Genomic DNA, 26,808 nt, shown 5'->3' on the forward strand with positions numbered 1-26,808 from the left:
CGGCGGCTCCGCGAGCGGCCGCGCCATTGGCTGCGGCCGGGGCAGCGCGGCGGGCGCAGCCAATGGGAGCGCGGCTTCCATGGGGCCTGAGTTATTAGACGGCGGGGTAAAAGCGCCGCGCGGCAGAAGCGGCCAAGGAAGGGCCGCGGGACCCGCAGCCATTTTTCTGCAGTGGAGCGAAATGGCCAAACTGGGCTTTTCCTTTGTTCCACAAAGAGGGGAATCCGCCATGTGAATCCGCACCGCGCGCAGTGGTGGGAGCCTCCATAGCGCGGGTGCCAGACGACCCACTGAAGAAGGAAGATTTATAAAAATAATGCCAAGCCCTTAACCAAAAAAAAAAAAAATTAATGCGGATTTTTTTTTTTCTCTCCTCCCTTATGATTCGGGATCCATCTTTGTCTTGTGTAACTAGGTCAAGGCACACCCTATGTCAGCAGTTAACAATTTCGAATGCCAACCAAAAAAAAAAAGTAAATACATGATTTTTATATTTTTTCGTTGTTTTGGGGGTTTTTAAGCTTTAAGCAGCTCTGATGGCTGAACAATAAATTTGAGAGATTTATCTCCTGGGTTAAACACTTGATTCCTGGCCATTTTTATTAACTCCTTTGGTGCTTAAAAGGTAACGTTTTAAATATAGGTATAGGAATAGTAAATTCTGGCAAAAAATAAGGCAATTTTACTATTATAAGCTTTTTTTCTTTTCTCTTATGTTGTAAGTACCCAATCCATTCTGTCCTTGCTAAGTGTAGTTTTCATGTTAATGTTACTGGAGTGGTCCTTATTGCTAAGCCTTCATTTGCATGTCTTATGTTTTTATCTGTTTAAACCAATTTATGCTTTTTTGAAATATTTTACTTATAAAGCAAAATACCTAGCTAAGCTATGTTTATAAGTTGTTTAGAACCAGTAAATGTTAACTAGGTGTTTTCACACTGACATGTGCAGCCTAAAACTATTGAGGAGAATATTTTTAGTGTCTGCGTGCTCTGTGGAAAAACACTGAACGTCCTTTTTATGTACAGAGTAAATCTGCCACAGGAAGGTAGATTTAAGCCTTGAGCAGGAGTCCTCTCTGCGTACGGTCAGTCAACATAGCTGGACAACTTTTTCTATAGCTTTTTTCCCCTTTTTTTTTCGTTTTTTGATGCTAGACCACTGCCATACAAAGATCCATAACTTATCTTAACAAGATACGCTCTGGCTTGCAAACTTACGAGAGAAGTGGTGATACAGATCATATATATTTATAGCCGTTATTTTAAAAAAGAGTAACAACTTCACCTTCAGAGCTGCATTCAACTATGGTGCGCGGGTAAGTAAGTAAAACCCTTTTGCCCTTGCAGAGGAACATATAGCCCAGGCCTGTGGCTAATGGTATTGTCCTGGGTGGAAAGATCCCAATGGTCGTCTGAAAGCGGTGGCGATCTCCTTCTCCTCAGAAACATCTAACAGTGCCTCTGAAACGTCTGTTCTCAGGGAGGGATTTGATTTCTCTTTCTGCACAAAGCTCTTGGTCCGTCCTCAGCCCTGGGTGGTTTGGTTTTTTATGCGGAGAAACGCTGTGGATCCATTGCAGGCGTTACGTGGCTGTTAACTTGAAAGCACCAAAAAAATAAAAAAATCTGCCTGTGAAACATTAAGATGTTAGTGAGGTTGACGTTAAAAAAGGCGAGAAGGCGGTGGTGGTGGTGGTAGGGATCCCTTACATGTTTTATCCGTCTAATTACAGAAGCTCGACAAAAAACAGGCAACAAAATGGGAGGGGGTGTTTTTCACGACGGTGAGTCTTAATGGCGGATGTCTCACTAGAAAGCACTGTAAAATCCTTCATACCGAGAGGCAGTGACTTGGAGAGAGGGGGGGAAAAGGAGGTCTGGAAGTAAATCCAAAATGAGGGAGTTTCCTTCCAAGTGAGGGACCCTTTGCAGCCTGAGTGTTACAGATGGAGGAGCCGTGACGCAGTTGATATTCACAAGCAGTTGTGCTTTAGTGCCGCCACCCAGCCCACGAAATGGCCTCCCCGCCGAAGTCTGGTGGGTTTATTATGTGAGAGGCTGCGGCAGCACCGTGTCCCGGGCGGCGGGAGGGGCGGCCGGCGGGCGGGCACGGTCCCGGTCGTGCTCCGTGCTGTGTGGGGACAGCCGCCATCATGGCTTCTCCTTCCCTTCGGCGTCCTCCTCAGCGCGGCGCGGCGGGCTCTCCCCCGCTGCCTGGCGGCGTCCCGAGCGCTGCAGGGAAATGGTGGGTTTGGGGTGGTTGTTGTTTGTTTTTTTTTTTCTTTTTTATCCTTTCTCTCCCCTTTCCCGCCCCCCCTCCCCTTCCCCCAGCGCTTTGTGAGGGGCTGTGGAAGGGAGCGGCGGCTCTTTCTCCCCGCGCACAACATGGCGGGAGCGCCCTGCGGCAGCGGCTCTGGCGGCGCTCCAGCCGGGGCGGGGGGGGGGGGGGGGGGGCGGCCGGCCGGGAGGACAAAGGCAGCTCCGATAAAGCCGGCGCAGCCCCGGTGCTATAAATAACGCTGCCCTTCCCCCGCCGCAGCCTCCCGCTCGCTTTATAAACAGCAAAAGATGGAAGTCGCCTAGTGCAGAGAGGAGGGAGGGGGGAGTTAAAGAGGAACAAACAGCGGCTCCCCACAGGCAAAAAAATAAAATACACAAAAAAGCCACCAAATTCAAAGCCTGGGCAGTGTGGGGGGACGGGGGGCAGCAGCAGCGCCGGCCGCGGGAGGGGCCGGGCGGCGCCGCCGCCTCCCCGCCTGGAGCGGGTGCGCCGGGGGAGCGCGGCCGCCGCTCCCGTCACATGGCTCTTTGTTGTTCTCCTTCTCTGCCCCTCCTGGGCTGTTCTCCCCCCGCTCCGCCATCGTCGAGCCGGGGCAGCCGCTGCCCTGCCTCCTCCGGCCTGCAGCGCCGAGCTCGCGGGCCCGGCTGTGCTGCAGTGGAGCCGCCATGGCCCGCCGAGGTGTTACATGTGCCGTCTTTTTTTTTTTTCCTTTGCCTTTTTTTTTTTTCTCGTCTCCTGAGCAGATTCTGCTGCAGCTCAGCTTTGGGTGGAGGCTGGGGGTTATCTCGGAGCTTCACAAGCCTCGCTGTGCTCTGCGGGGAGCTGCAGCTCGTGCTCACTGCAGACCCAGAGTAGGTGAGCCAGGAAAGCCTGGCTTGACCAACCACTTCAGAGGGCAGGACAGGGAGGAAAAGCAAACACTGTAGAGAGGTGGCCTCCCTGGTAAGGCTAGAGCAGGACCGTCCTGCGGACCCTGAGGGAGGGAGAAGGTAAGTGGCTGCTTGGCAGAGGCTGCCTGCGGGAGCGGCATGTGCCGGGCAGGGCGCGCCCTGCCCGCAGTTCCTGCGGCTCAGAACCAGCCGCTCCGTGGGTTTGTACAGCCTGTGCTGTGGTATGTGCCGAGGCTCAGGGCTGTTCCCCTGCGAGGGAGAGCACTGGGTGCTGCCGCGAAGGAGGCACCGCAGCCCCGCGCCTTTCGCAACGACTGCGCTCATCGCTCCATTCCTCGCTCCCCCCCTCGCTCCTCACCGGGTCAGGCTCTGTCGAGAACAAGCGACAAACCGTCCGCACAAAACAGAACACGTTTCCATGGAGGGGGAAAAAAATACCAACAAAAACAACCAACAAAAGCGTTTCCGCAGTGCCAGGCTGGCTCTGAAGCGCTGCCTCAGCGCTGTGAGCCCCGTCGGGGGCTCCGGGGCCGGGGCCGCCCGAGCCGCTGGAGCCAGCGCTGAGCCTGGGTCACAGCGGCTCTCAGTGACCATCTGCCAGCAAAATCGGAAGGAACGGTGACGTTATTCTTAGCAGAACACCATTAAAATGCTCCTCTGGTATTTCTCAATAGAGGTGAAAAGCATTTCAGCTTCCTGGAAATGGCCGAAGCTGGCGACGTGTAGATCAAAGTACGGCGCAGAGCTGGGCTCGGCTTTGCAGGGGGGTTTGAACTGTAGTGAAAACGTTTCTGCAGCTTGCATCGTAGTGAGTTAAGTCAGCACGTGAAGCGATTAAAAAAAAAGCAAGTTTTAAACAGCATCGGGCTATTAACTTTCCTGGGATTTAAAATTTATTTTTAAATATATATTTGGCTGTTAGCAATACCTGCATTTACGAGTAACATTGGTCTGTTTAACCCTGAAGCAAACCAGCTCTGCCTAACGCAAGGCTTTGAAGCGACACAGCCAGACCATAATACTGTGGGAGCTTAGACAGCTTTGTCTGTACTTGCATCTCTCTGCATATTTTTCCAGGACTCTGATCTTTGTCTGCGATTAATCATTGTCCAGGACGGCTGTTCCCGATGGTAGGATCCATGAAGTGCTCCAGCTGGGAGAGGTCCTAACGCCTGTGCCTGGCTCTGCGTACGTGCAAACCAGGGCCAGAAATTGCTGGGGCAGCAGGGGCTGGACAGCGAGCCCGCCGTGCCCCCCCAGTGAATTGTATGGGTCCTCAGCACTTCTGGAAATGGTTTTTGTAAGTCTGAGATGAAAATTTCTTTCCGTTTTTTAGAGTTTCTGAATGACTATAATGTTCAATGTAGTTTAAAAGTCGCCAAGGCAGTTGAGACCGGTTGTGCTCTCAGAGTGGGTGGTTTCATGGCTGCTGAACCTCGTATCTGAAAAGCAAAATGTTCTGGTACAGCGTGTTTAAATCCCAGAAAGGGCAAACCAGACTTTCATACTTGGGTTAGACTGACCCTGGTGTGCTGCATGAGGCTCTTTAGATAAAGAAAGAGATCTTTCAGGGAGAAGGAGAAAAAAAAAAAGGTTTTTTTTCTCTGAACAGCTTGTGGTGACTCTGTGCACATTCTTGAAGCAAAGGGGTTTGTTCTTGCCCACAGCGTCCCTCCCCGGCATTGTTGAGTGGAAAACTCTTATGCTAATTATATCACTGTCTGTTATCAATAAGAAGTGATTTAATTTCTTTGGCAAAGTGTTGCAACAAGAGCAAATTAGATTGAGAGGCAAAGTGAAATAAAAAATATGCAGCTGTTCTGCCAAACAATGATCCTGACTGTTTACAACATTTTGTTTTAGACTGCCTTGTACACAGAATCCTTTATATTGAAGCTTTTCAAGTCACAATCCATTGCTTGTGCAAGGAAACTAGATTAACAGATTATAAAAGACAAAAGAGACCAAGGTTCATCTGGTTCGACTTCCTGCATTATGTAGGTCTTGGGCTTTTTGTGAATTTGTTGCTTTTTCTCATTTGAGAGAATTTAACTGCAGCATGCCTGCATCTTAGATAAAGGTCAGATTTTCGTTTTAAAATGGGCTGTGAGAGGGAGTAAAATAAGAGTGAATTTTTTCCATCAAAATCTACCTGCCAGACTAGAAATCAAAGTACCTTTTTAAGCTTGTCTAGTTTCTGTTTTCAGTTTCTGGATGTCTCTGCTCTTCAGTCTGCTTGGTGGAGGAATGCATCCCTGTGTAGCTGTGCTCAGGCTGAGCATTTAATACTCCATTGCAGACTGCAGAGCTCCCCCACGGGTCCATCTTTACTAATCCTGGAATTGTTCCTGCCTGTGAACGCTACAGTTTGTCACCATTTTGATCTGGGCAGAAGGGGACGGAGCCCTCGGCAGGGATCAGACCCAAGCCAACAGCTCTCCTGGCTGAGCTGTCTCTGTCAGGAATCCAGGGATTACACCAGCCCATGTTCAGCTGGTTTCCCAGCACGGCTCCTAAAATACTCTCAGATCTGCTCCTTCTTAGGATGACAACCCTGTGCTGTAGGTTTGTGCTCTTTGTTCTGCATGTATGGCTTTACACTTGTTCCTCCTGAAAAGGACAAGCCCTTAGCGTTCTTGCTTGCAATGGTTTTTGGGTTTTTTTTAATTATTTTTATTTATTATCCCCTCCTGCTACTGCTAAATGTCACCTACAAAGTTGGTTGGTCGTGATTTTGTATTTTCTCCAGATAAACAACTGGTTGTGTCTCCACTGTGGGTGTTTCCTGGTTCCGGGTGTGTGTACACACACCTCAGCCGTGTCAATATTGTGTCAGGAGGAGGTCTGGTTGTACAACATCCCTTGCCACACCCCAGTTTCATGGGAAGAAAGCCCAGCTTAGGAGCTGGAAGGGAGCCAGGAAGCACACTGCAACGTTTGCTTGCCGTGGTGTCTATTATGTAGCCATTAAATAACCTAAGGCCCAAAACAGGTGGTTGCAGACCCCTAAAGGAGAGGTGACACCTCTAGGACACCGTGGTTACAAAGTGCATTTTGAGACCTTCCTGTTAGATGGTTTTTTTTAGAGGCGGTGCCTCTACTATGTATTCTCTACTCAGCTGTTCGTTCAAGACCTAAATACATTTGAGACTCCTTCCCCACTGCCAAATTTGATTGAGATTGGAGGGGGAAAATGACATAGAACTACACAGTCACATTAGACAGTTTTATTTTTAGGAAACCAGGCTAAGAATATCGAAGGAATATTGAGTAGGAATATGGACATGGTATTTGCCTGTTCAGTTTTTCTTGCCATGAAGTTTTCCATTTCTTCCTGAGAACAGCAGATGATCTGTCTAGGGAATTGTCAACCAAAATAAGCAACCTCCTGACAGATTTCACCTGTGTCCCAGCATGCTCTGAGGGTATATGGGATGTGAGCCTTGAACAATGACAGGGAATCACTAGTTGGCTGTGTTGTTTGGCTGCTGGGGTACAGAGATACATGGTGATACCCAGTAGTGCAACAAACATCTACTTTTTTTTTTTGATGGACATGTTGGATATTTGCCAGAGATGGTGGGGGTTTTGTTACTTTTTAAGCTAGATCTGTTCATTTTATACCTGTTAGTATTATGACAAAGCCACCTCTGTAAGGTAGGGAGTAAGTGCTTTCAGAGATCTAATCACTCTTGAGCTATAAAGGAATAAAGAAGCTGTTTCAACACCTGACTTGCAGAATGTTTTGTGTTGCTTCTTGCCCACTGAAATGCAGCTGCTATTGAAACACTGTGATCCCATCAGGATGTAGAACCGGTTATTTTTTAGAATGCTTTCAAGCTTATAAAAATCATGAAATAAATCAAGAAGGTTGGCAATTCTAATCAGCATTCTAAAGCCATCAAATTACAAAACAGTTCAGTGCTTCATGGCCTCTGAACAGTACAGTTTTGCAAAAAAAAAAAAAAAAAAGAAAAGGAATGAAAGGAATGTACCATTTAGAGAAGCTGGGCGCTTACAAAGCTTGCATCAAAAGGAAATGAAGATACAAATAAGTAATCTAAAAGGATATTTATGCATTAAATTACTTGTGTCTCTGGACACATCATTAAACAGTCTGGATGCGATGGTAGCTGGGGACCTGGAAGCCTTTTTAACACATGCAGCACATACAGGGAATGTTCTGATTACAAGTGATGGAGTATAAAATGTTTTAGCCAGAAACTGATGACAAAGATCAAATGGAATGAGTTGAGCTTACAAATCAGAGCAGTTTCTTCTCATTGGTGCGATGTGACACAAGACCAAGACTGTTTTGCCCTTGACATTGTCACCATTGCTCTCAAACCTGCAGTTAAGGATTTGCATCTTGATTTATTGTCTGACAGGGCAGTTGGGACTGCCCCAGCTGCTCCCCAAGCCCTGGTTTGCATCCGAGTGGCCCAGAACGGGCAGGATCAGGGAAGGTGTGCCATCCATCGCTTTTCTGTGCCGCTGCATCACGGCAGCTCCCAGTTGCTAAGCAGCTGCAGAGCTGTCTCTGTACAAGGGGAGCAACATGGGTTCCCCTTGATCAGTGGAGAGGAGCCGGCAGCATGGAAACGGGAGCAGTGGCCGTAGGAACATCATTCCTTTCCTGGCTGGCTCCGAAGCCGGAGTGGAGCGAAGGGACACTCGGTGGCCCAGGAGCGGGAGGGGGGGCAGGAGGGGAGGGCAGAGCCAGCATATGTGCACAGCAGAGGTTACAAAGACAGCAGATCCTGGCAGAGCAGGGGGCACACACCAAGGAGAAAGGAATGGGAGAGAGGCCAAATGCACAGTTCGGAATAAAAAAACCCCAGGAGGAGAGTGTGGCATATGGAGAGGGGAAATAAAGCAGAACTTGCACAGCCTGCGAATAATTGAATAGAAAATACAGGAAGAGGGAAGGAGCTTGATTCATTACTGCCCTTCATCTTGTGGAGACAGCTACACCCGGGAAGAGGAGGTGTGGAATACAACAGCATCCTTCATGTTTCACAGTGAACTGTAGGTTTTACATTTCAACCCCTGCCATTTGTGGTTTTCTCCTTTCACAGCCCCTGCCTTTTGTTCAGACTTGATTCCTGCAGGCTCCATTCTTATCTTTGTCTACTTTCTGATTTATTTTTGTACTTGCTTTAGTTTTTTGGGGGGAGTTGTTTTTTTTTTTAAGGTAAGTTTTAAATTAAACTACCTTTTCCAGATATTTTTGTTATTTTCACCTTCATGAGGGCAGGCCATTGCTAGCTCCTAACTGAAGTTAGTTTCTACTAAATCCACAAAGCCATCGCTGCTTTTCTCTCCCTCTCTCTCCTGGGAGCTGCTGATGGAGAACAGGGTTCTCTTTGCTTCCCGACACCTTCCCCTGCTCGTTGTCTTTCCCTTTCCCTGCTCAGTGCCTGCCAGCAGCCCGGAAAGGCTCATGGCTCGCAGCATGCAGGAAGCGGTTCCTGTGGCAGTAAATTATCACGAACGCCTGACGTGTTGCATAAAGGGGAGTACAAAAGTGTCACGAATGTCTGGGGTGGGGTTGTGACCAAAGGAGAGCCTTGGTTCCACCACGGCTCTGCTGCCCACATGAAAAAGCACCTTGTGGTGTCAGCTCCTCACATGCAATTGGTGTGTAATAGGAAATGCCAGTGGAGCTGGAAGGGAGGGAGGGGAGCTGGACATTCCTCCCTCTGGCTCCTCCAGGCAGAGGACTGAGGGGCGCGTTTGGGAGGGTGGGGAGAGGAATTTAAACTCCTGCAGCTGTTGCTCTCCTCTATGACCAGCCCTGGCTTGCTTGGAGGCCTTTTGACTGAGAACACTTTTCCCCAGGTCCAAAATTGAGTCCTAAAAGGAAAACGGAGGTGCCCACCCAGATCTACAGTGGAAAGGAGTTGCTGTGAGCTCTGTGTGCGTGTGTGTGTGAAATTCAAGCCAATAAAATACTTGACAAATACACAGCCAGATGTGTTTTGTACTTTGAAGATTTTTGTCTAAGATGTCTGATTCGGGGGAATGTTATATTTGCTTCCTTCTTCCATTTACCTGGAGCCCTTATCTTTGAACAGGCACTGTCTATACTATTGTTAGACTCCCAAGACCATTAAAGGTCTTTAGGCACTGACATTTTACAAGCAGATTCAGCTGCCTTTCACACGGGGGCATTTTTAGCATTATGAGAGATGTAAGTTTAATTAGAACAGTTTTAACCAGGAAATCTCCCTGCCTTAAGAAATCAGAGCTACTGTGTTAATCCCAGCAGGCAACTGGGAACTTGACAAAGTGCCTGTTGTTAGGATGAGAGTCAGGAAGGGTGAAATGTGTGTAGGAAGGGAGAAACGCACAGGAAATGTGCCATCAAGGACAGCGGTGTGGAGCTGTGCAGGGCAGGGTGCCAGACCCATGGGCTGGAGCAGCACTGTCAGGTTGCTGTTCTCTCTGTTCCTGCCCTCACCACCCCAAACCACTGCTGTGATTGCTCCAACACCTCCCTGACCTGCTCTGGTGGCTCACAGTGAGGACATCCAGCCAGGCCACTCTGCACGGTCAGCCTGTCCAGCTCCCACAACTCGGGCACAGGCCAAAAATCGCAGCTCTAAAGCAAACATGACACAGTTACAACCATTTCCAGAGCCTCTAGTTATTAATTAGCCTGCTCTGAACATCACTCTTCCTGTGCAGGCTTTGCTCTGGCTGGGTTATGGCTGCTCTCAGGTCTGAGAGAAACTCAGTCTGGGCCTGTCCTTTGCCTGGCAATGCTCTGACAAGCCACAAGTCCCTCTGCCAAAACTGCATCTCGAGGTGTGAGCTGCTTCCCAGCCAGATAACAGCAGAGCAAGCTTAGCTTAGCTCTCCCCATATATCTAGCACTCCACAAAAAACAGGCAGAAATTATGGTGTGTCCTCTTGGGATAGAAAGAGAGGATTTTATCATCCCTTCAGTCTGCCCATGCTGCCTTCCTGTGGGAAGTTTGCACAAATATCAAGGGGAGGATGCACACTTCATATGTTAACTGCCTTCTAATGTCAGTGCCATGCACTACTCAGCAAAAACTTGCCCCTATTTCATGCACAGTCCCTTTGCCATCTTTTTTGCTCCTCCGGTGAATATTCCCAGTTTCCCCACATTCTTGTCCAAAACATTTGAGAGCAGGTGCAAGAGTGATGGCTGTTGCATAGCCAGTGCAGGAACGAGGTGTTGATCAAAGCCTGACTCTTCCAATGGCTCTGAAAAACACACACTTGCTCAGGCTGCACTGCAACTCACATGGTGGGAAACCAAGGCTGGGTTCACTTGAACTTGATGTTCTCAAAGCCTTACAAAAAAAGTACAACTCCACATATTTCAGGTTTAGTGGAATCCTCCAGCTGATCTTTGGGGAGTGTAACCCAGATTTGGCCATCCACAGTTGACTCACCTACTCCATATTAATCCCTGCTGTGTAAATTAAAGAAGCTGAATGCAACTCCTGCCCTGGTGCTGTCATCATCTTTATTAACATACACTCCTCTTGGATTCAGTCTTCCCTTGACTCTGAACCAGCAAGAATATTAAAAGAAAATCTTTCTCTACAAGGAATTACATAATTTGGGAATGGAGAAGAAGGGCAAAGTGATCTGAAGAAAGCAGATACTGTGGAGAGCACTCCAATTTAAAAAAATAACATTTCAGTGCTTGCTGGGTCAGGTGGAGCGTTGGGTAACGAAAACACAGGAAGGCATAAGCCAAAGGGATTTTAGGGGTGTACTCTAAAGGAGTGGTCAGATACTGGGTAAGAATGCATTGTGTTGCAACATCCTCTTTCCCTAAATTTCCCAAAATTACTTCCTGGGATTTATTCTCTGCTGCAGATCTGGATGCAGAAGAGCATCCAATGGTGACTGATTTCATGCTGATCTGTAGCAGAGCCCTGTGCTCTCTCTGAGCCACGAGCAAGGCTGTGTCTCACTCCTGAACCCGCTGCCTCTGCCTGTTCCCATGGTAAAACCAACCCCAGCTACCAACGCAAACACAACTGCGGATCTCACCTGAGAAAAGGCGTTTTGAATCCCTCTGTCAAACCTCCAGATTCAGTTCTCAGCACAGAGGATGAGATCCAGCATCTCTGCAATGGCTCTGCCAGCCTGTGTTGTCAAATTCCTCCCCATGGCTCAGGGAAGCTGTGCCAGCACATCTGGGAGACACACATCGCCCAGCTTGGCGGGGGCAGAGCCGTGGAGGTGTTGGCAGCACCGGCGTGTTCATTTCATGCTTTTCAGAGATCAGTCATTGTGCTTGATGTTCCAGAAAAGCATAGGATGATCTTAACCTTGTGTTACCCATTTTTCACAACAGAATTTGGCTTGAGAGTTCACACTTTAGTGAGCAACAGAAACCTGAAACTGCCCCTAAGCCCCTGCAGTATCAGGCCGAGGCTTTACCACATTGATTTGCACCCACTTCACTTTGTAAAGTGGGGTGGTTTTTTTCCCCCACAGCTGCAAAGCCAAGAACTCAGTTTCAAATGAAAGGTGAGATTCTAAATGCAGCATGTTGGCCATGCCTGTACCAGGTAGGCCATGTTTGGCCCACATAGTTGGCACCCCTGATTTAAAGCATACCATAGAGAAAACAACCCAAGAAACAGTCTGTGTTCCTTATAAATAGCTGCTCTCTAGGTAGTCATCAGTGTGTGGTTTATGAATAAAATCTGTCCAAACTACATCAAAGTGCCTGAATATTCGCTGCCTGATTTTGCTGAGTTGTGTGTCTTAATTCAGCTCACACCTCCCTTTGCAGACCCTTGTCCTGTTTTGTTTCACAGCCCTCTGAACTCTCTGGTAGCATTTGGACAGATTTTATTTAGTTTATCAAAAGATTTTTGCACTGATTTAGTGCACAGGCTACTTGAGCCAAGTGAAACAGGAACTATTTCTGAGGCATAAAAAGGCAGAAAGGAAATTTTCTTATTGAAATATCATTTTTCCATATTACTTAATAGTCTAGAAAGTTAATGCCTTTCTGGCAGCACTTCCCACTGGGAAACAAATATGGTTCCTACTCAGCCAAACAACAATGTAATAATGTTATAGGTTGGGTTAAATGTCTTAGAAACTGGCAGGTGTCACAGCCACCTTGCCTTCAGTGAAAAAAGCAATTGAGAGCCCTTATGGAACAAGGGATTTACATCAGTAGGGGCTACTACACAAAAAAAACAGGCACATGGCAAGGTTTGAATAGATGGTGAATCATGTGGCCCAAGGGATTTTTCGGGGTGGGGGCGTGTGTGTAAAATATCAGGCCATGAGGACCAGATGGTAGAGCTCTGCATGTGCGAGAGAAACAGCAAGAAACTGCAGAAATGGAGGCAGAGAAGCAGCTGAAAGTGAAGGAGACTGGGAGCTTTGATTTTGAAAACTGTATTTCCAGGGTTCACTGAGGGTCAAAGCAGTGCTGGCACCGCGAGGAAAAGCACAGCTGAAAAACAATTTTGTACATTTGTTCTGTAAACAAAGTGAATCACCTTGAGTGTACACCTGCTGTGTCATGGCCTTCTCTTACACTGATACTGTCACCATAACTTTGTGTGTGCAGCTGCAGTTCAGCTCTCCTACATTACAGTTTCCCCTTCCCTCTCTGCCCTGCCCAGTCTAAATTCTGTGGGGCAGAGACTGTCCCTCAATAAGGGTCTGTGCACGTGACAAACAATTGCTGGCCTTGTGCAACATCTGAAATGTATCACTCTACTTACATGGTAAGTCCCATTCCTTAGGGTCTGTGTTTCCTGCTGTAAATTTTTCAAGGCGTTGCCTCTTGCTCTTTGTGTACATGCTGCAGTGGGAATTCTTAGCTGAAAACACAAATAATTAATATCACTGGTAATGTTAAAAAATAAATATTTCAGGCTCTGTCTTGTTATTTACATTCTTAACTAAGCTTATGAATATTTCCTTGGACATAAATGGGGCTGCTTGTTCTTCTTGTCAAGTTTATGTTGAGGTCTTTGTGACCGGGGTCTGTGTTATCAAGAAAAAATTAAGTGTATTTCAAAAACATAGTTCTAAAGATATTTAGGAAGAACAGGTGCCCATTCTTGTCCAGTTTATTTGACCAAATAAGAGTATGCAGGAGATGGCACGTGCAAACCTCTTTCTGCAACTGTGGCTACAGAAAGTTCCAGAAGTGAGACCTTGCTGGTGAGCTAAAATACTTGTATTTTCCATTAGAAATATTACTGCAAACCACGCTGCTCAGCCTAAGGGCTTGCACTGTGCTACAGCTTAATTGATTGGAAACTTAAAACTTTTACAGTATTCAGAGTTCTTCTAAACAGAAGGATGTAGCTAACCAGAATATTTTGTCAATATTTATTATTTAACGTATTTGTTGTTAAGATATTTATAATTTAAAATTATTTTTTGAGCAGAAAGGCTTACATTTATGATTCGACTCCCTCACTTGACTCTCTGTAGTCACAAAACTCACGAGCTTTTAGTATTATTAAGTCTCAGTTTCCTCCACTTCTTCAAGCACATCACAAGGGACAAAGAAGGAGGCAGCACAGGGCATTGGTGCTGTTTCCTTAGGTCAGACTCGGGACATGGCTGAGGTTCTTCCATGGTACCAGAATGGTCCAGGAGGTTGCAAGCACTTTTCCCCTGGGCTTGGTATTTTGAAAAATAGGATTATCGACTTCTTTGATCACCCTGTTTTGTAAAAAGCTTCAATATCAAACCTAATCTGTGAGTCTTTTTTGGGTATTCTCATAACTGACCTGAATTACCCATCAATACCATCTAAAAAAAATCTTAAAAATCATAAACTCCCAGGAGTTTTCCCAAGCCATGTGCTAACCTTTCACTCCTTCCTAATTTTTGCCTTGGCAATCATAAAGCAACAAATTGATACCAAGATTGGAACACAAATATTTGCCATACCCCATTAAAGCCTTGATTTTGTTGTGCTCTCTGTGAATCTTCACACACACATATTGTGTAAGGTTTTCATGAAACAACTTGTGCCAAAATCAATATACAGGCCAAAACAGAAGTAGGAGAAGGACACTTGCAATTAATAATGATTAGATTTGAGTTTTACTAATAGGAGGCTGAATCATCTTCCATTTAAATCAGTGGCACAATTCCTAATTAGACTTTGCTTTTTTGGAGTCAGCAAATTATGTGTAGCTTTTGCATAGGACTTGATATGCCCAAAGCACTGCACACTTGGTAATTAAAAATAAGTAACTGAGACACTGAAATGTTATATTTCATCAATAAGAAGTTGGCTTGTTACAAATAGAACGTAAAAACAGTCTTTGGAGTGTTTACAGTTGATTTTATCATCTGCTCATTTTAAATTGTTTCCTACTGAATCTGAAGGTGTACAAATCTCAAAGTTTCCTTAACAATAAAATGGAAAAGGAAACAAAGCTGTGAGAAATGTAAAGATTGTTTTGTGAGACTCGAGAAAAAAAGCACCCAAACTCAAAAAAAGCTTAACAATGGCCCTCGTATTACTTTTATCCCTAAAAAATCCCCCTTTTATTGCAATAATGGACTTGAAAAAAACCTGAATTACAATCCTCAGTTACAGAAAGACTACTAACTCTATCTGCTGATTGTGTCATACGTAATGCGATGCTGGTTTTGAGCCAGGTACAAATAAATCATTTCAGGACAAAACAAATTCTTTCCTGGCCCATCCATTCCTGTGCCGTTGGAAAGCCCTCAGCCATCACAGCCGACAGGAGCTGATGGCTTTTACTGTGTTCCATATCAGATTTATAACACTGTGGTCCGTAAAGCATCTTTTTGACAGATTCTACATAATTGCATCAACTTTTTCCTCAGTAAAATGGTGAGTTTTAAATGGATGTGGCTTTGACTGCCTTTTTATTATTGTAATTTGAATTATATGACACTTTGTTGGGTATTTACAGGTCGCTTCTCTGCTCTGTTGCCGAAATATCCTTTTCTAGCTTTTTGTTTGCCCTCTGCACAAAGCAGGGTCTCCCTTGCCCGAGCTGCGGAGCGCGGTGGTGTTTGCATTGGGTCTGGAAGGCCATCTAGTGACACAACCGTGCAGGGGAAATGCAAAACCCTGTTCGAATTGTGTTGTTGTTTTTTTTTCCTTAGTTGAATTAAACGATCTTGCCACACTCGAGTAATGCCCTTGCGGGGTTATCGCTATTTCCACAAGTGATATTTCAAAAAAATTTAGAGAGAATTTTGGTTTCTTAAGAACTGACAGGGTTTGTTTGAGATGGAGCAGCACACTGTGAATCCCTGCTCGGAAAGAAACATGAATTTTTGTGTGCAGAATGGTGGTGGATTCACGTCTGAGCTGGTCTGTCACAAATCCAGTGTCACTCCCCTGACCTGTGTATTGGAGCCAAACATATCCAGGGGTTCTGATCCCCTTCCAGAGCCAAACTTACCCAGCTGTTGTGATCCCTGGCTTTCCACGGTACAAAACCCCACCATGTGGGTGCTTGGGGCCACCACATCTCTGCAATTAAAACGTGAAATTCCAGTTATTTTCATCGCAGCTCACCTTGGATGGTAAGAAGGTGATGAGCAGATGATGAGCATAGCTGTCAGCTCCTACATGAGGAATAAATACAGCAGAAAACAAGCAGTGAGTCACTGCCAGCACCAAGGCTCTTTTCAGGGGGTACCTCGGGGGTCTCCGCCCCCCCCCCCCCCAGTGTGGCTGGCACCGCTCTCCCCTCGGCCTTGGGGACTGGACAGACATCGGGGCTGGACTGGCAGCATCCTCTCAGCGCTGGCTGTGGATGGCAGGGCAGAGGGGGACAGGGGCCTCGGTCGCTCTCTGAGGGTGCAGGGTGGGAGCAGCCCCAGTGGGTCTGGGGGAGGCGGTGCCGAGGGGGCCCCAGAGCTTTCTCACCGGGGCCATGCCTGTGGTGACCCCTCACGCCTGAGGGCGGCTCCGGACCGGCGGGGGGAGACTCGGGGTCCCTGGAGAGGCCCCGGGAGAGGCCCCAGGAGAGGCCCCACAGGCGCCCCGGGGGGACCCGGGCGGGGCCCGGCGGCACCTGAGGCGGCGGCGCGACCAATCCCCGCTGGGGCGCGGGCGGCTCTGCCCGCCCCGGGCGCTGAGGGGCGAGAGGAGCCGCGTCCCGGCCGCGCCGTGCCCGCTCCCCGTCCCGCTCCCGCTCCATGGAAGCGGCCAACGGGGCCGTGCCCGAGGGCGAGGCGGGGGAGCCCCGCGGCAGCGCGGCCGCCCCGTCGGGCAGGAAGGAGGTGAAGGTGGTGATCGTGGGGGACGGGGGCTGCGGGAAGACGTCGCTGCTCATGGTGTACGCCAAGGGCTCCTTCCCCGAGGTGAGGGGCGGCCACCCCCGCGGGGCTGGGGGGCCGCGGCCGGGGCCGACCCCAGCCCCTGGAGCCCGCCAGAACCGCTCCTCAGAGCCACAGGATCAGTGAGGTTGGAAAAGGTCTCTGAAATCATCGCGATCCTTCTCCTCCCTTTGCAGCAATACGCGCCCTCCGTCTTCGAGAAGTACACGACGAGCGTGACGGTGGGGAAGAAGGAGGTGACTCTGAACCTGTACGACACCGCAGGTAAGGGGCTTTCACCTTGTGCCTTCCATTTCCCCAGCCCCAGTCCCGCCAGGGGCGGTTCCTCTGCGGCCCTGGGATGGGACCGCGCCGGGGCACCGGCCTGGGATTGAGCCCAAACCCGGCCCCGGCCTTTCGTAACTTCAGGCAAATAACCAGAAACTGCGTTTATTACTGTAAAATGCTGCTCCGGTGACTGTGCCCCCATTTCTTTTCTTTTTCCTCTCCAGCAGATTTTGCTGTGTTAACTTAAACCAAACTGATATTTAAAGATTGTAAAGCTGGACAGATTTTCAGATTGCTTCTCTACGAGCGTACTTTTAACATAATATCACAGTTTAGACTGCTGGAGATTAAAGTACAAACAAAACAACCACCGTTACCTGTCACAAACAAAAATGTGCTTTACAGAAAAAAAGGGTCACTTATCTAATGACAGCTCTGGTCATGGACTTGTTCATTATCTTAACAACTCAGTTGATTCAGAAACACACATCAAATAGCAAACATATCTGTCGGTATTAAAACCCGGTTCCCACATGCAAAGCATAATACAATCAACCAGGAAAATATTTTAATCTGCTGCCATGTGTGATTGAATAGGGAAGGAGAAAAAGGCTGGTTTGTGTTCAGAATAAAAAGGTCATGGCAGTAAAAGTTATTTGAAAATGCTGATAGTCTGTTCAGGTTCATTTGAGGAACTTGTGAAATGGTTTGTGTTCAACTTCACTCAAAGTTCCCAGACTCTGTTATCCAGCTGCGCTCCTAAATGAACCCTAAAATTGACACGTGCTCCGTTTCAGCTCAGTGTAAATCATCTGTTTCAGTTCAAGCCTGTGGAGTTGTTCCAAATTTACACCAAGACAAATAAGAACCGAAGGCAGTCCAGTCAATTTAATAGTAGTAAAACGCACTTGCCGTCTTATATACTGCATGTGGTATCTGAAAAGATAATTTTAAAGGCTTTTAATCTAGAAGTGAATTTTATTGCTAATTTTTACTACAGGACAGTAAGATGCTGAGCACCCAATTTGCTGTTGTATCTTCTTGTGTCAACATTACTGTTCTCGAGTGCAGTAGCTTCGACTGAATGGCCAGGGGGTTGTGTTTAAGTCCTAAAGGAAAAGAGAAGGGCTGAAATCTGGTGTGAGCAACCAAAGAGGGATTTCTTTAATATAGTGTGTTGACACAAAGAACTTTTCAAGTTTTGTTTGCTGTCGGTGTGGAGTGTTTGCCTGTCACACGGTTCGTAGCTCTCGTTTAAAATCACCATGCTGCAAATTCCAACATTTGCCTTTGGAGCTGGATCTGGAGATGGCAGTAGGTAGGGCAGGTCCAGGATTGCAGCACTAAACTCTCTCCTGACCTAAGTGCCCGCTCCTTGCGTCACACAGAGCCCAGCTCTGCGCAAGACCTGCAGCCACCAGCAGCCCAGGGAGCGCTCCCTGAGCCTGGTGCTGGTGGCTTATCACAGAATCAGGATAGTTTGGGTGGAAAGAGACCTTTAAAGGTCATCTAATCCAACCCCCTTGCAATGGACAAGGACATCTTTATCTAGATCAGGTTGCTCAGAGCCCCGTCCAACCTGACCTTGAGTGTTTCCGGGGATGGGGCAACCTGTGCCTCATTGTAAAAATTCTTCTTTGTATCTACTGTAAATCTATCCTCTGTTAGTTTAAAACCATTACCTCACGTCCTATAATTTCCCTGTTCGTGCATGTAACCAGCAGGCAGTGTGTACCTTCCACATTTAGTTCACAGCTCTAAAAATTGTCTTGGACCAAAGCACTGCCCCGCTGGAGAACAGAGGGGTGTATTTTGTGTCTCATGAGACACTTTGGGAAGTGGAGCTGCCACTGTTGCCACGAAAGAGCAATTGCTTTCCGTTTCTCACTTGGAAACCTTGAAACCCAACATGTTTCACCTCCCAAAACGGCATCATGGCCACAAGGCTGCAAGTATCTAGAGGCTGCTGACACTTGTCTCCTCCCTTCCTGTTAAATTTCTTTCGCTTTTCATGAGACACAGCAAGATGATTAGGTGCAAAGAAAGCAGGGAGATTGTCACCTTGGTTAAGGCATTTGATTGAGAGGGGGAAATTTGGTTCTGTTTCAAAGCTGTTTACATAGTTTTATGTTACATATCTGTGTCACACTCTAATTCAAGCAGCTTTTCATCCTCTTTCTGTAACTGGAAGTTATGCTAGAGGAAGGACTCACTTGAGCACACATTTTAATCCCATCCTGTTTGTAATAATACTCAACTGATGTTGAGTTCCTTCAGGGTTTGACTGGGACCAAGAGTTGTGTCCTGTCTTCCAAGTTCAAACAGTGCAGTGAGAGAAGAGGAAAGGGAGGGGAAGGCAAAGCTGTTCTTCTAAAAAGTAACACTGGATCTTCATGATTCCCCCACTGCAGAAAAGACTTCAGTGTTTATAGGATCTTGCTCAGAGCAGCACTAAATAGAGCTGTGTGTTCTTCAGCATCATGGGAAGGTAAAAGATGGGTTCAGCTCAGTTTAAAGTTAGAAGGGTTCTTTGTATTGTCAAGTCCTGTGCAGCTTGAGCCTTTGAGCTTGTCCTACTTTCTGAAGGAGAAGGACACAAACAAAGTGCCTAAGAATCAAACATTTCAAGCTACTTTTTGTTGACAAGAATTTTGGTAACAAGTGAAGTGAAGGAGTTAGTGTAAAATGTCATAGACTAACAATTTTTGGCAAGACTTTTCTACTGTGCTGCTCTGTCTTCCTCCTCAGGCACCTCTCGCTGTTGCAGGAAGTTGGTGGTACACATACGCAATGGGTAAAGGCTTTGTAATATCACTTGCCTCGTCTGCAAACAGGCTTTGCAGCTGCTTGTTCAGTTAAAAGTTTCCATTTCAAGCTGTGCTCCACAGAGGCAAAGGCACTGAGAGGTAAATGAACTCTGATTTTTACATACTAAGGGAGCAGTGTCAACGCTGTAGCTGCAGTTCAGACACAAGGCTCAGTTCCTGGTGCCACTCAGTGCAGGACTTTCCCACTTTTTTCACTGAGCTGTGCTGGGCTGGGAGAGGCTGGGGAGGAAGTAATGCCTCATCATTGTGGGTGCTCGCTCTGCCTGACAGGAAGCACAGGCAAACCTCCAGCGGGGTTTTTCAGGTCTGCAATGACAGATGCACGACAGTCTCAGGCCTTCAGAGGAATTCTAAAAGCCAGTGAATGCAAGAATAAGTTTTCATAACTTTGAAAGGGAAGACATGCCTGAATAAGAAAAAAACCCTAACTTTTTGATTGCAGTGTGCCCCTCCTGCCCTATCTGTCCTCTTCTGCTGGTTTTCTTCCTGCCAAGAATGTCTGTCTCCCAATTTTTTTTTTAAACTGAGCAGTGAAAAAACATAGCTGGCAACCTACTAACCACGGCATTCCCGTGGAGCCTGTGGAATAACAAACCGAAAAGGACTGGGTGCATTTCTGTGTGCCTGTGAGGGTTCACCATTGCAGGGTTCCATGTGGGTCCTAATGAATGTGGGATAGTACAGACAATGCATGGCCATGTGTAGGAAGTACTGGGCTGGGCTGGGAGCAGGATGTGACATTATTCCTGACCCTCCAGAGCTGGACAGCACTGCTGGACATTAGGGCAGCACATACTGGGCACTCCTGGCCTGGCAAGTCTTGACTCTGTCATTTACCCTCTCCTGGCAATGGGTGCTGAGCTCCTTTATGGACTGAGCAACACACAGGCCGGCACTTCTTTGGTGTTGAATTGGCAAAGGGGTGAGGAAGAGCAGACAGAGGTGAATGTGCATGTGAGACCAAGACCTGTGGTTTCACTTCTCCTGCTCATCCTCACCCACCCCCTGAGCTCCCACCCCACTGCAGGGCCTGACTGCAGCCATGTGGGTTATGCAGCATCTCCTGGAGGAATACAGGAGTGGGAGCTTTGAAAAGAATTAGCAAATTTTAGGTGAATTCAGGTAGGTGGATTTTTTTTCTTCAAAAAAACCCAAAGTCTCTGATGCTACACTGAATTGACAAAGGCAGAGGGGTCACAGATGTGCTCACACATGTGCAGATATTTAACCAACTCCTCCACAGCGTGTTTTTCGTTAATTGGGGAAAGAAAACAGGTACCTGTGTTTGAGGAAGCACACACAGGGGCTTTGCATATACATTCAGTTACTGCTTATTTTCAGCCCTGTTCCTTCTTTTTGAAACTATTCTAGCAGAAGACCTAAATCTGTGCCAAATTAACTCTGACCACAGTCTGAGTAGCTTTAGAGAGAAAAAGTCTCCCAGGCCCTTTCTTGCATTTCATCAGCTGCACTTGAGGACAGGGGGTGAAAGGGATTGTTTTCAGTGAGAGGGATGTCTATGTTTAGGCACAGCTTGATCTGGGTCCCGTTACATCCTCAGAACTGAAGAGCTGCAACTGAGCTCTTAAAGAGCAGCTTCCTTCCCTTCTGCATGAGCTGCAACCACCCAACCGTGACACAAGGGAAGCAATTGCCACCTCACCTTCCCCCTCTGGTCCCTGCACTCTGCCTTGCTCTGTGTCCAACAGTCCAAATGCACATGGAGGTGTGTTTTGTACAGCAGCATTTTCTCATGCTTTTGTTGTCTCAGTTTGCTTTATAACCCCCATAACTGCACAGCTGCATTTGAAGGTGGAGGAGCAGTTCACCAGGGCATATCTCTAGTTTTTGGCTTGCAATACAACATAAATGACATCGCTGAAGATGCTTTTTCAGCTATCCCATCCAGGAGAGTGTGAATTTAGCTGCGTGTTCTGATTCCAAGCAAATGAGTGTGTTTCTCCCAAGGGGACAGTCCTGTCTGCCTCACAAATTGCCAACAACAACTTGGAGGACCTTTTAATTTTATAAGCTACGTTGCTAGAAGCTGAGAGGCCTGAACTTGAACAGGGACAACCATACACAACACTAGAGGAAGTTAGGAGGAGAAAAAAAGTTTGGCGCATGATGTGTTTAATGCATTTAGAGGATTATCTCAGCAGTAAAATGGTAAATCGGTTGCAAACAAGTAGATGGATTGGGAGAATAAGAAGGGATAAGCAGTATGGTCTTTGTTTATACAACATGCATAATTTTGTCAATTATTTCTGGATTAAACCTTGAGAAATCAAACCCTCTTTGTTCTGCACCTCTCCATGGAACACACTTCTCTTGCAGAAGCTCAAATACAAAGTGGTCCAAACCCAAGATTCCCACAAACATCTCCAGGCAAACTGAGTAACGGCTTATCCAGCAGGCATTGCCTTGGAATAACCTGCATCTCAACTGATCATTTAAATTAAGGAAAGGAGAAAAATATTATGGAATTTTTGGCCTTCTGATATCTGCAGTTCTTCAGACTGGAGACAAACATGTTGGTAGTGATGAGTGACTTGGGACTGAACCGGCTGCCAGGGCAGGAATCGTTGCTGTAAAGTTGGGGCACACTGAAATTTTCCACATCCCTTTGTTTGAAATATCAATATGAAGATTTAAGATGTGTAACTTCCCTATAGGGCAGTTTCTTGGCTGTGTGTGGATTGTGGTGATCGTGGGAAGGAACAGCATTCCCAGTTCTTCTTTTGGAAATTCAGTACATCACAGAGATGTACCTGAATCCAGCAGCAGCATTCAGGTGGCAAATACATCTTCTTACAGACTTTCTTCCTCATTAAATGAAAAAGATTGGGGTTTTCCCCTGAGCTGCCAACCATATCTGGGAATTACTGCTTTCCAGAACTTAATCTCTCAAAGCAAGACACCTCCAGACCCCGGCACAGTGATTATTGCACATTCATATGTACAGCAAGGGGAAGAGCACAGGTCTGAAGCAAATCAGCTTCCTCTCGTCGCATCACGTGCTAGAATATCCCTAATCAGAAGTATGGCAAATCCCCTGCCTTTCCAGACTTCAGCAGAATTCCCTAAGATCTGCTGGGGAGTCCTGCTTCAAAGGCCGGTTAAGCCTGGCTTATGCTGCAGCATGGCTTGTACAAGCATGGCTTTGTACAACCCTGCTGCTGCAGCTGAAGGCACCATGTGTAATCTCTGCTTCCTCTCATCCCACCAGGCTGGGAAAAGCAGGTTTGCCACTTTTTTCTACTTCAGCATTTGTGTCTAGCAAATACAGTGTTTCTTCTCCTCACAGCATCACATGTGCAAATGTATTTGGGAGAATGCAGCCACTGCCACATTGCAAATGTTTTAATCAATAACTGTCAGATTCCTCTTGATGATTTTGCTTTTGAGCAGCAACTTGGCAATCAATGGTTAGAACTGCTTCTAAGTCCTTAGTAGGTGGATAAAGCAGATTTTTTATTAAAACCTCTGAAGGTTTAATATTACTGTTAGGTGTTTTATATTGTAAATCATCAGCTTTGTCATTGAAGGGGAACTCCTGTACTTAAGGGAAGGAATTTTACAAGTATGAAAAACTTGCAGTCTGTACAATTATAGTGCCATTGTTCTTGGTCTCAAGTATGTGTCTGTGCATATTCCCATCATACTGCTCGTTCAGGACAGAGATTTCTTTTATCCAAACCATTCTCTGTGTCTCAGGGCAGGAGGACTACGATCGGCTGCGACCTCTTTCTTACCAGAACACAAATGTCGTGTTAATTTGTTACGATGTCATGAACCCCACTAGCTATGACAATGTAGCAGCCAAGGTAAGAGCCTCTCCTAATTGCTTCAGCCTTCTAAATGAATTACAGACGCCTGATATATGACAAGATGTCAGATTAAAAATGCTGATGCTTTTAGTGTCCTGTACCCTGGGTGTGTAGATGCACAGATCACTCATGGTGTGCTGGGCTGCAGGTCACAGACCTTAGACCTGGAGCTCAGCTCTCCACGGCTCAAAAGTGCTCAGAACTGGGGTTGACACACACTAAAAATATCAAAGAGCAGTGGTGAAATCACTGCTTTATCTGTAGTGATGTCAAACGACCAACAGTGCACATGAGCATTTTAGAGTCAAGTCTACTTCTGTCACATGCATATTTAACACAGGAGAGAGATGAGAGCAACCAATTTCCCTACTGGGATTTCTGTAATGCTTCAAAGCAAAAGTTAATGCTCTTGTACACAGTACCAGCAAAACAAAGCAAGACTTGGTCCAAATTCTGTTTTAAATATGACTTTAGAGGATCTCATCTGAATTTAAACAGATGTTAAATAAGCGTTTTGGCCTAGTGACAGATGCCACTGTGTTTTTATACAGCAGCTGACTTTGGGTAGGACTTGTAAACATTTCTGTAATGTAAACAGAGCACGTTGGGCCCCCACCACTGGATAAACCCCTCCAAAACTCTGAAATTGCAGCTTATGTTAAATGCCGGTTCTGCTCTTCGGCTTTATTGTTTTGATTTGAGGAAACAAAACCAAAGCCAGATGTAAAAGCTTTGTTTCTCTACCACCAGTGGTACCCTGAAGTGAATCACTTCTGCCGAGGGGTCCCGCTCGTGCTCATCGGCTGCAAGACGGACCTTCGCAAGGACAAGGAGCAGCTGCGCAAGCTCAGGGCTTCCAAGCAGGAACCCATCACCTACAACCAGGTAAACGCAGGGGTATTTAAAGGGGTGGCCCCTTAGCAGGAGATAAAGCACACAGTAGCACTGCTCCTCACGAGGACGATCCCAGACACTCCAAAATTAGGTGATGGCAGTGTCCAGCTAAAGAAATGACTGGCAGCCAGCACTAACAGGGGTTTCTCTAAGTCCTTCTTGGAAGTGGCCAAATCACCATTTTGACTGCCAAAGTAAAGAGAAATAAGAGCATTTTGCATGTCGTGGGGTGTCTGAAAGGACACTACTATCTACATGTTTTATTCTCATTACATGTCGTTCTTATTTCCTTTCACAGCTGGGTTATTACTGTTACAAATTTGTAAGCCTTAACAAGTTTGCTGGACTCCCTTCATAATTTTTATTAGCCTACATTGCAGCCATCACTGGTGCTTTGATCAGGCTTGGGATAAAGACTGGAGATGGTAGAACACACATTACAAGATTAAATATACTGACTGTTCTGGAAAAAATGTGGTTTGCAAACCCTATTTAAAAATAAATCCTTTCAAGGAAAATAGCAAGAACATCTGCAAGGCTTCTCTAACATGAGAGGCTTTTTTGAAGTCTCTAAAGCAATACTAAAACCCCGGAATATTATCAAATGTTTTTAAGTATTTTGAAGCAGTGAGACTAATAACTAATGTTACATCTCCAGTATAGCTCTCCTAGGTACAGGAGAAAGTGATGGAACAGCTTGTCCCATGTCACACAAGACCTTTCTGCTCTGGTCTTCCACTTTTTCTTTTATTTTTTTTATTTTTTAAAACTACAAAGCCATCCTTCTCCTTTCACCTCAGAGCAGCAGCTTTTGGACTGTTTGAGACACACGTCCAGGGAACAAGGTCAAGAGCACTCCGACCTTGAATGAATCACCACTTTTGCTAAACAGCATGAAAATAAACTGCTACTGCATCACCACAAAACCATGCTGGGCCTTTTAGTTTTGTCTCCCTCGCACACAAGATGAGATCCCACCCTGTCACTGTGAACAGCTGCACATTGTCCCTCATTTGCACGAATAACTCCCTCCACCACCCTCCCACGTGAGGCTCAGGGCGAACAACAGACACTTCTGGCGAGTCTGCTGAGGCTTCATGCAGTTAAATTCAAGGGCCCACCTGATGTACAGACTTTGTCTACGCTGTGAGCCCTCCCACTTGGTTTTTCTCCCCTGAAATGTGCACTACCTCAGTCTTTTACAGCTGGTGGCATCTTGAGTCACACGACATGATGCTTCCAATGCCAGGCACAGAGGAGCTGAACAGTCTCTGCCAGCACTGCAGCTTGCAAACAACTGGAAGGAGACAAACTGCTTAAATATGAAGAAAATTCCCCCTATAGAAGCCCAAGTGCTCAAGTGACTCCACTCCCAGGGCTTATAATGAATAAATGCACTTTGTGAGTCGTGGGTTGCAGACCTGGAATTCACAGTGAAAGGCTTACAAGCATTCAAACCTGGGAGCTGGCCCTGCACTGACAATAAAAGGATCACAAGCAAAGTAAGAAATCGCTGTGTTTTGTCTGTAGTGATTTCACACAGCCAGGATTGCATGGAAATGTTTTAGATTCAAGTCTGTTCCCATTGCATGCATTTGGGTGAGGCTGGGAAACACAGGCTCCCATTTGTGTATATGAGGGTTTTGGCTGAGCCCTTGTGATGCTTCAGAGCAAAAGTCAAGGTTCCTGCATGTGCACCAGCAAAAACAAGGCAAGGCACCAGTCCAGACTCTGTTCTTGCATGTGACATTCATTACTCAAGGTGACATCACAGAGTAGTTAAGGTCAGGCCTGAAAAAAATATCACCATGTAGACATCTTATCCTCACTTAAGTATCCACCTCAGCAATTAGTTTAAAGAAATTCAATACTGAGAATATTTTTGTGCTATCAGGACTCTGCATCTTAAGAGTCTCTAGTGCTCTGAACTCTTAGGCCAGGCTCTGGATCAGCATAGTGGAAAAAACCCAAGTTTATTTACAGTGCTTCAGTATATTACTAATACCACTCACTCTGGCACTGCACTCAGAGGCAGCTGCTTTCTTCCTGACCCTGTGATACAAAGACGTGCAAAATAATTCCCATTTCTCCCCATTTCACTTTCCTTCTCTCATCCACCATATTCACATCTTTTCTCACCTTTTTTTGTTCTTTCCAGGGAGAGGCAGCTTGTCAGGAGATTCACGCAGAGATTTATCTGGAATGCTCAGCAAAATGCCGGGAAAACATAGAAAATGTTTTTAAAGAAGCAACAACCATTGCACTGAATGCCATGAAAAAAGCCAAGCGCCACAGGAAAAGGAAAGTGTGCTCAGTGTTATGATCTGGACTGCACAAGAGCCAAGTGATTCAGATTTTATAAATAGTTTAACCTTAAAGACCTTTTTTTTTTCATTACATGTTTGTATTCCTAGAACAATTTTTATTTTAAAATGTTAATTATTTTTAGTATTTTTGCACTTTTGTTACGTTGTTCTCAAAGTTTTCAAAGCTCTTTGTGACAGT

At 46.3% G+C, this 26,808-nt stretch overlaps 1 protein-coding gene and 3 long non-coding RNA genes across 5 annotated transcripts; 3 read left to right on the forward strand and 1 right to left on the reverse strand.

The window, feature by feature from the left end:
* Positions 1 to 83: 83 nt before the first annotated feature.
* LOC113970407 lies at positions 84 to 1,640 on the forward strand. The gene is made up of 2 exons (XR_003535168.1): positions 84 to 473; positions 1,352 to 1,640. It is a non-coding gene; the product is annotated as an uncharacterized LOC113970407 (long non-coding RNA).
* Positions 1,641 to 3,004: 1,364 nt separating this feature from the next.
* On the forward strand, positions 3,005 to 9,138 carry LOC113970406. Its single transcript, XR_003535167.1, has 2 exons — positions 3,005 to 4,473; positions 5,037 to 9,138. It is a non-coding gene; the product is annotated as an uncharacterized LOC113970406 (long non-coding RNA).
* A 3,772-nt stretch (positions 9,139 to 12,910) lies between these two features.
* LOC113970408 lies at positions 12,911 to 16,806 on the reverse strand. The gene is made up of 3 exons (XR_003535169.1): positions 16,764 to 16,806; positions 15,602 to 15,672; positions 12,911 to 13,012 (listed from the first exon to the last, which is right to left on the reverse strand). It is a non-coding gene; the product is annotated as an uncharacterized LOC113970408 (long non-coding RNA).
* RHOF (ras homolog family member F, filopodia associated) lies at positions 16,313 to 26,700 on the forward strand. 2 transcript variants are annotated; one of them, XR_003535166.1, is made up of 6 exons: positions 16,313 to 16,508; positions 16,661 to 16,748; positions 23,297 to 23,406; positions 24,160 to 24,294; positions 25,499 to 25,805; positions 26,462 to 26,554. XR_003535166.1 is itself a non-coding variant. In XM_027689292.1 (5 exons), exons 1-5 carry the CDS (start codon positions 16,344 to 16,346, stop codon positions 26,624 to 26,626), a joined length of 663 nt encoding a protein of 220 aa, XP_027545093.1. In that variant the 5' UTR covers positions 16,313 to 16,343; the 3' UTR covers positions 26,627 to 26,700. The 2 variants fall into 2 exon arrangements, 1 of the variants encoding a protein (XP_027545093.1); XM_027689292.1 differs by lacking the exon at positions 25,499 to 25,805 and having other exon boundaries at positions 26,462 to 26,700.
* Positions 26,701 to 26,808: the final 108 nt, after the last annotated feature.

The sequence above is a fragment of the Neopelma chrysocephalum genome, unplaced genomic scaffold (genome assembly GCF_003984885.1).
Source record: "Neopelma chrysocephalum unplaced genomic scaffold, ASM398488v2 Primary Assembly neopelma1_77, whole genome shotgun sequence".
NCBI classification, from domain to species: Eukaryota; Metazoa; Chordata; class Aves; order Passeriformes; family Pipridae; genus Neopelma; species Neopelma chrysocephalum.